Source organism: Lottia gigantea, assembly GCF_000327385.1.
Source record: "Lottia gigantea unplaced genomic scaffold LOTGIsca_402, whole genome shotgun sequence".
Lineage (NCBI taxonomy): Eukaryota > Metazoa > Mollusca > Gastropoda > Lottiidae > Lottia > Lottia gigantea.
Window position 1 is genome coordinate 1 of NW_008709390.1, and position 8,300 is coordinate 8,300.

The window sequence follows — 8,300 nt, forward strand, 5'->3', positions numbered from 1 at the left end:
ACAGCCCTTTCTACTGTATCTACAAAACCTAATATTACAACTCCGGCTACTACTCCAGCTACAACTACCATTCCTACTAATACGACCGAAATTACTATAAGTAATAATACTACCACTACGACTACGATCACCACCAATTCTACTACAACTACCACCTCCACAAATGATAGTACGACTACCACTACGAGTATCATTCCGACCAACTCTACTTTTACGAGTGATACAACAACTACTACTACTCGCACTGCAACTGCTAACACTACAACTACGATAACTACGATTTCTACCAATTCTACTACTCCGATTATTATTACCATTAACACTACAACAACGGCTAACAATTCTTCGTCTGCGGCTACCATTACGACAATTTCTTCCAGTACTGGTACTGCTGTTACGACTACAACAGAAACTGCTACTAAGAATATTATTCCGTCCAAACTCACTGCGACCACGACTACAATTACAACTGATTCTCATATCCCTACCACCATTAATATTTTTAGTACAACTGCTACTAAATCTACTCCAGCTACTGCAAGCCCTACTTCAACTGATTCTCTTTCTGATGACAGTTTCACAGCCACCACTCCTCTCTACCAAAGTGATGTAACTAAACCGAATACCACCTCTACAGCAAGTGGTGATATTAGTAATTCAACTACTGCAAGGACTGGTTATACTACTACTACTCCGACTTAGCCGTTGTTTGTAAAAGCATTATTGGTAGGTAATGTCTGATAACGTTTGAGCTTCTTCCCAAAATATGATCCATGCTTTTCCAATTTATTTGACGTTGACTGTCTTTAAAGCACTCGTCTTAAGCTAAAAAAGTAAAAAGCTGCTACTAATGGCCAATGTGTTGTTTTGATTTCGGATTTCGTTTTGCCATTCGGATCGTTAGTACTTGGTTTATTTATTCCTAATAATTTTTATGATCCATTTCAGCTCTTGTGAATAGTGAGAATGACTGTGAAGGAAGATAAACCCTGTACAAATGCTGGACAATGGTTCCAACACAAAGGCGGTCGGACTGAGGCTAGACAAGACCTGAGAAGACCAGGTTTTGCTGGTGCTGAGACAAACCATAAGGCCTTAGTGCCAAGACAGGACAGAAGATCCAGATGACAATACAGGGGGGCAGAAGTTCCTGATGACAAGACACAGCAGAAGATCCAAGTGCCAAGACAGAGCGGAAGATCTTGTGCCAAGAAAGATGCCAAAACATGGCCATTTATGAAGAGAAAAAAGACTCTTGAATTAAAAATCTAATGGTCCTGATATCCAAACTGAACAGAAGATCCTTATACCGAGGCTGACAAGAAGGTCCTGGTGCTAAAATAGGACAATTTATGAGGAGAAAAGACTCCGAAGATCAAGGCCTAATGGTCCTAATGTGTCAAAATGACCATCAATATTCGGTTTTTGTTTATTGTTGTTTCATGTAATAACTACGTATGTTTGTGGTTTTGGCTAATATTTTTATTAAAGCTTTTTGTTCTTCTGTGTCGAGTTTTTTTTTTTTAATGTTATAGAAAATAAGCTTGATTCCGTTTCATAAAATGAGATGAGATTAGGCCTATGCGATGTTTTCTAGAGCTAGCAAAAAACATAAATATGCCTAGATCTAGAATGATCATCATTTATTTTATTTTTTTTTTGAAAGATATAACCACATGGTATAAAGAAAAATGGGATAGAATAAAAAGGCACTGTAAGGCATAAACAGCGCGGGCAGAATAGGCAACTACCAACCTATTTCCCCCTGCACCCCACCCTCTTTCCCCCTCGCTTTTAGGGCGGATGGTTTTGGTCTTAATGTCTCGTGCGAAGTGGCCTTGAAAGTGCAAAAAGGTGGCGTTGAATTGACGTCATCGACGGTGACGTCACGGCTGTTGCTACGTCGACCCGTCATTGGCAGATCTGTTGACAAGTGGAAGGAGGATTTCGTTGAATTTGTTTTATTTTGGTCTGATAGTGAGAGATCTACAAAGCGAAAAAAATGCAGTGTGTAGCGTGGGTATTGATCTCAACAGTCTACTTTGTGTCACAGGTAGCTGCACAGCCCTGTCCTTATTCAGTTGTTTATAAAATTGCAAACACAACTGGCTTCATACTTTCATCGCCATATTATCCAGGTTACACGAGTTCATATTTAAAGTAAGTAGGATTAGAATTAGATTTGATTTAGACTATAATTACACTTAGGCCCAATGACAGAGCGCCGATGACATGTTTTTCCGGCAAAAGTCTCATCACTAGGTTAGAAATTCGATTTCGTAGAAGGGAGGATTTGAGTCTTCCTGATGTACAGCCACAGAAATAGGATGGTACAAGATATTTGATTGAGAAATGGGAAGGAGCATTAGATCTTTTATCATCAATTCTTGGTTTCTTTTTCTGCAGGAATGTTAACTGTAAATGGGGGATTCGGGCTCAGACTACAACCAATGCACTTGCCATGGAGTTTATTGATGCTAATATTGTAGATAGTGAAAATTGTTCTTCAGTTTTTGTAAAAGCATACGACGGTAAGTAAGCTTACCGTTAATTCATGGTTATTTAGAGAGATGGGCTGGGGGCCTGTGGACTTGGTTCAACCGGCCTCCTCTTTAATAGTAGAGTCATTGGTTACAACTTGTCATTGGAAATAACCAAGCCAAGTGGACCACAGGATCCTTGCGAATCTAAGTTTATCATTTCGTAAAATATTTTCTGTCCTTCTTCCAATTCCTTTGAAGTGTTCTGAAATTGACTTTGATTGGACAGAAAATGATTTTCATGTATTTTTTTTTTTCAGGTATTACTCCTTCCAGTCCTCATTTGAAGACAGTCTGTGGATCTGAGCTTCCGTCACGGATACAAAGTAGTGGCCTTTACATGTATGTCAATTTCAAAATAAATACTAACGACAGAGGCCAGGGATTTAGGGCCAGAGTTTTCGAGATAATCAAACCTACAACTACTGCCAAACCTACAACTACTACCAAACCTACAACTACTACCAAACCTACAACTACTACTCAATCCTCGAATACGAAGTCATCTTCTTCTGGTACTTCTGGAACATCTTCTGGTACTGCATCTGGAACTTCAGGTACATCATCTAGTGCATCCGATACCCCTTCGTCTTTAAGTGCTCCATCTTCTGGAACTACCACTACCACCACTATAACTACCACTAGTGCTGGTACTACCACCACCACCACTACGACTACAACTGCGTCTGACGGCTCCGCTTCTTGTAAGAAGTAATTCTGCTATCGGTAAGTTTAAATAGTACCAGGAGAAAGCAGTGGCGTTCCTTACACAACTTTTCATAATCCTGGTCGAAAGCATTTTAGTACTTGGATACATCCAGGATATATCCTAGGAACAGTGTTAGACGTTAAGAACCTGGGATATCCTAGAAACAGTGTTAGAAGTTAAGACCCTAGGATATGCTAAAAACAGTTTTAGAAGTTAAGACCCTGGGATATCCTAGAAACAGTTTTAGAAGTTAAGACCCTAGGATATGCTAAAAACAGTTTTAGAAGTTAAGACCCTAGGATGTGCTAAAAACAGTTTTAGAAGTTAAAACAAAATTCCATCTATTTTCATTCCATAGTGTTTCATGCTGTTTTTGAAGTAAGTTTATTGTTATTCCAAATTATTTACTAAAATGAAAAACCCTGGACTATCGCCCTTATTTTTTTTTCCTTTCAGCCCAAAAGAACAGAAAGTACTTGGTCTTATTCCAGAATGGGACTCCCAGCGGAGCTTTTAATACAAAAAAAGACTATAGCGAGACTTAATAATGATTGGGGGAAAAATTTAATTATGCTTTGAATGAAAAGATCCATGTTTTAATTTTGTTTTGTACTGAAAGTGACTCATATTTACATGGACTTTTTGACTTTTACTGATATCAGTTTTTTTATTTAAGAATATTAATTTTGCTTTACATTGTCGTTGTCTTTCTATGAATTAAAACGTATACAAAACTGAGGCTGGTTCAGCTCACCCCCTCCCAAATAACATTGACAATATGTGCCCCCTATTCAACCCCTCGACCCTCATGGTACATAATGCATAACGACATGCCACTGTAGCTAAATTATCGGAATGTTCTAAGCCTTGTTCAAACGCCAAAGTTGGACGTAACAGCTGTCAACTAATCAAATATTGCGGACCTGTTCACAACTGAGCGTGAGAGCATTTCACGTTGTTATTGTACTCTTTGTGTGTCTTTTTAATCGAAGCACAATTGCTGATGAAATGAAAGTCGCGGCGTTGGTTTTGATTAATCTGTGCAGGCTTCGAGATGTCCAAAGCAGATCCAGCCACAGCTACTAGTAGCCCATCACTGACGCTTGTCGTATGTTTGTAGGTCTTACTGTTCTGATGGATGTGAATTCCACTGGCCGCTTCTTTTCATCGGATTACTACCCTGGATACCCGAATACAACTACAATGTAAGTTATCATCTTTGGTTAAGTCGTCTTCATAATGTCAAGCCTTTATGACCTTCGTATAATACCTTGACTGTATTAAATGGCCAATATGCTTGTATCACGGAAGTTAGTGAATACACCGAGTTGATTGGATTGGATTAAGAGGTATCGACAGAAAGGCATAATGTTTACAGTCTTTGTGTTGAGGGTTCTGATTGGCTGGCATACTATCCAATCAAATATCTGCATTCTTTGATACAAGAGAAATAGTGGCTATTGCAGTCAAGGTCTTATAGGAAGTTCCCAAAGTTGTTCAAGGCTTTCAGCCGACGAGAGGGCACATGAATTACATAATTACACCAAAGAATTCTAAATATGTAATAATACATCAATGGGTATATCACACGTAATAAAGAAGCTCATAACGTTTCAACACGATTTCATTTAAAATTCTTTTTTCTTGTAGAAATTTAGATAATGCTTGGCAGTTTCATGCATTCGATCCAGGGAGCGGAGTACTGTTGGAATTCCATCAAACGTCCATTGAATACTCTGAGACGTGTAACACCAGTGCTGTGCGAGTCTATGATGGTAGGTCCCGCGACTCGTTGATGTTATATAACACACAGATCCCAAACTTTAATTGCTAGGAATTCCTATATTTTTATGTACTTCTGTATAAAATCACTAAAAGGGGGGGGAAAGATTTCTATATACATAAAAAAATACCTTTCAAATCATCTTAAAATGGTAAAATCTTTGCAACGTATTGCTTTTTTCATGGGGAGAACGCCAACCGTTTGGGTGACACAATTAGAATAAGCCCGTATACGCTTATCTCGCTAATATATCTCCATTGCACCCTGTATGGCGTCCATTTTTATCAGGAAAAGAATATGTTAACGTAAACTATTTTCTCTTTTACTAAATAGGCAGTGATTGTCATTCTCCTCTTCTGTTGAAATCTTGTGGACCAAATACGCCGTCGCCAATTACCTCCACTGGCAGTCATATGTATGTGGAATTTAATACTTTCACTGAGTTGCAGAACCAAGGAATTCTAGCTAGAGCCAGAGCGTTTCGGTTACCTACTGCCACTACTGTTCCGACTGCGACTACGACTTCGTCATCAACAAATGGAGATAATAATTACATTATAGGTACGTTCACGTACATTATGACAATCGGAGGGTCATTTTCCCATTGAGTAATTAAACTATTATCACATCGTATCGTATCCAATCTTCTCCCAGTTTGTATATTGTATTTTGTTTTACAGGTCACATTGTACTGTCCTTTGAAACCATTACTATCATCATTGGAGGAATTGCTGTTTTTTTACTATTGATAATGTGCATGATAGTCTGTTCTCACAAATTGTCTAACAAAAAGCTTGCAGCCAGAGTATCTCGTTTGGTCGCCGATCAACGACATTTTCAAGTTGGTAGGTATACTAGTAGAGTCTTTTATTACTTGCCCCCAAAAGTTATTTCCCTTGAGCATTGCCTTAAAGCCTTAAAAACATAATTTTATACAAGTTATTGCCACAAGAACTCCAAAACTCCAAGTATTGTCTTTTTTCCAGCTCCAATCCATGATGCAGCCAGCTATCCTGTTCTCCCCGATAAACCGGTTTCAAAATCACCAAGATCGCCCAGAAACGACGATGCATCTCCTGGAACTAGTTCCGGACGCAATTCAAAACACGTTAATGTAGACCACAGAACTGCAAAACCACAAGAACTTTCATCTCCAAATGCGGACAAAAGGCCTCCACGAATGCCGGCTACCAAACGTGCATTCCAAGGCCTAACATGATAGTTTCCACTTAAATGAAAAAAATATAAAATAAAAGAATATATATATCATCAAATAGTAGTTTTTGTATTTTTTTCTTTTGGCAAAGTTTGGCAAGTTGTGTTGGCTCTCTACAATGGCGTTTCTATAAAACATTAGGTGAGGGGTTGAATGGGCCAACAGGCAATACCTTCACTATGGAGGATGGGGGGAGGGGGGCAATTCCGTTCTAGTCTCTTTTCTGGCCGTCCTGTTGGAAAATAATGATAAAAAGGTAAATAAAGATGGAAAATGCGCGAATGTTTGTTATTCGTGTTGTTGATGAACTTTTTACAATATTGACGTCACCAAACATTAGGCAGTGTAGTTACCATCATTCACTTTCAAAATGGCCGACATGAATACGACGGACATTTCGAAAGAAGAAGATAATGAACGCTTTCAAAGTAAGAAGGATTTCAGTATTATTTTGTGCTAGAATATTTCTGTCCGCTATAGCTATAAATAGGTCCTAGCCTAGGAACCATATACTTCGTACTCAACGCTAAAAGAGCTCAGATCTACCGGTCGTTGTTTTGTTGGAAATGTTTTCGTGCCAACATGGAAACATGGAGGTACTTTAAACGAAAAAACACCGCATCTAGAGCATATGTTTGTCATGTATTAAAAATCTTAAACAGTACAGGACAGGCATCTCCTTCTCTGATACGACTCTCATTCATTGGTAGTGGTAGACCTACGACAACAAATTCAAAGAGGCTGCTTACCAGGTTGCTAGTGCCAGGCCTACGTTAACGAGCAAACGTTTTTAATGAATTTCTAAAGCGTCCTTTCTTCCTCTGTCATGGGGCCTACTCATAGCTCATACGAAACCTCGACCCTAAACGGAATAAAGCTAGGAGCTAGTCTAAAAAAATTTCTCCTTTCCATTACAGTAATGGATGTGCTTACATACATCGGACTACTCGTTTGTGGTGTGGCAATATTTTTCACCATGAAATGGCGCATGAAGAAGCGACAGCAAGAACGAGCTCAACAAGGTTTACATTCGTCTATTTTGTCAAATCGGTCATGGAAGAAATTCTATTTGGTTTACTCAAATCAAAAGCAGACTAGTAGGATTTTCACTGAGTCATTTCATTGTTTTCTTGCAAAATTGGACGATGCCATAAAAATACTTGGAAGTCGCTTTGAGTACTTTGACGGATGTCGCCAGCAATGCAGGATATACTCGTCTCCTGATTCATCTGATGCCTTTCTGCGCTCAGATTTGGTATCGCTGTCAAACTGAGAGTCTATTTTATATTTCAGGCCATGGGAACCAGGCTCAAAATACTCAGCAGGCTTCTTCAGGACCTACCGGTTTCTTTCAGAGGATATTTTTTGGCACGGCACCTCCTCCAGTCCGACCACAGACAAACCAGGTGGCTACCAACATCCCTCCACCATCAACGGACCCATTCAGTCGTCCTTTTCCGGGATATAGTCAGCAACAGACAACCCAGTTTTCGCAACCGACGACGGGTCCTTTCGTTCGTCCGCCTCCTCCCCCGTATCCCGGAGTGGGGTATACCTCTGGATATGGTATGTGATTGGCCATCTCCATGCGTCCAAATGAAATTAAAGAAACAATCAATGACTAATTGAAAGACAATATTGCTTCTCTGTCAAAGATTTACCGTTCGTTGTTCGTTTGACCAAAGGCCAATGGAATTGTATTTTATCATTGAGAGTCATATTCACTTTAGATACACGGACACTTGTGTTTCCTTACGACAAAATGGATGCTAAGGGTAGTCAAAGACTCCTAAGAACAGACTAATATAAATATTACAAGGAATACAAAAATGATTTTTATTAAGTATATTTTAGCACATATTCATTGTTATATAATAAATAGAAACAAAATTATTTACAAGAAGCACTTAATAGCCTAGAATAACTTACGCAAAGTCTCATTAAAATAGTGTTACAAACAAATCCTGCATAAAATAATTGACACAAATAGCACAAAAATGGTTAAAATTTAATGAAAATGTTAGCACAATAAAAAGTTAATAGCATTAATAA

General features: G+C 38.8%; 2 protein-coding genes across 2 annotated transcripts; both read left to right on the forward strand.

Annotated features, from left to right (window-relative positions):
- Nucleotides 1-1,912: 1,912 nt before the first annotated feature.
- Nucleotides 1,913-6,298, forward strand: LOTGIDRAFT_239601 (hypothetical protein). The gene is made up of 8 exons (XM_009060129.1): nucleotides 1,913-2,160; nucleotides 2,407-2,531; nucleotides 2,801-3,097; nucleotides 4,370-4,454; nucleotides 4,900-5,024; nucleotides 5,366-5,593; nucleotides 5,713-5,877; nucleotides 6,019-6,298. Exons 1-8 carry the CDS (start codon nucleotides 2,003-2,005, stop codon nucleotides 6,249-6,251), a joined length of 1,416 nt encoding a protein of 471 aa, XP_009058377.1. The 5' UTR covers nucleotides 1,913-2,002; the 3' UTR covers nucleotides 6,252-6,298.
- A 320-nt stretch (nucleotides 6,299-6,618) lies between these two features.
- LOTGIDRAFT_175779 (hypothetical protein) lies at nucleotides 6,619-7,822 on the forward strand (the record flags this gene model as incomplete). Its single annotated transcript, XM_009060130.1, has 2 exons — nucleotides 6,619-6,676; nucleotides 7,542-7,822. 2 exons carry the CDS (start codon nucleotides 6,619-6,621, stop codon nucleotides 7,820-7,822), a joined length of 339 nt encoding a protein of 112 aa, XP_009058378.1.
- Nucleotides 7,823-8,300: the final 478 nt, after the last annotated feature.

What these genes read in the sequence shown, in the direction of transcription:
- LOTGIDRAFT_239601 (XM_009060129.1), top strand. Translation starts at nt 2,003, where the DNA reads ATGCAGTGTGTAGCGTGGGTATTGATCTCAACAGTCTACTTTGTGTCA. An exon ending in TACACGAGTTCATATTTAAA is followed by an intron (nt 2,161 to 2,406) that starts GTAAGTAGGATT and finishes CTTTTTCTGCAG; the next exon opens with GAATGTTAACTGTAAATGGG. An exon ending in TACTGCATCTGGAACTTCAG is followed by an intron (nt 3,098 to 4,369) that starts GTACATCATCTA and finishes GTATGTTTGTAG; the next exon opens with GTCTTACTGTTCTGATGGAT.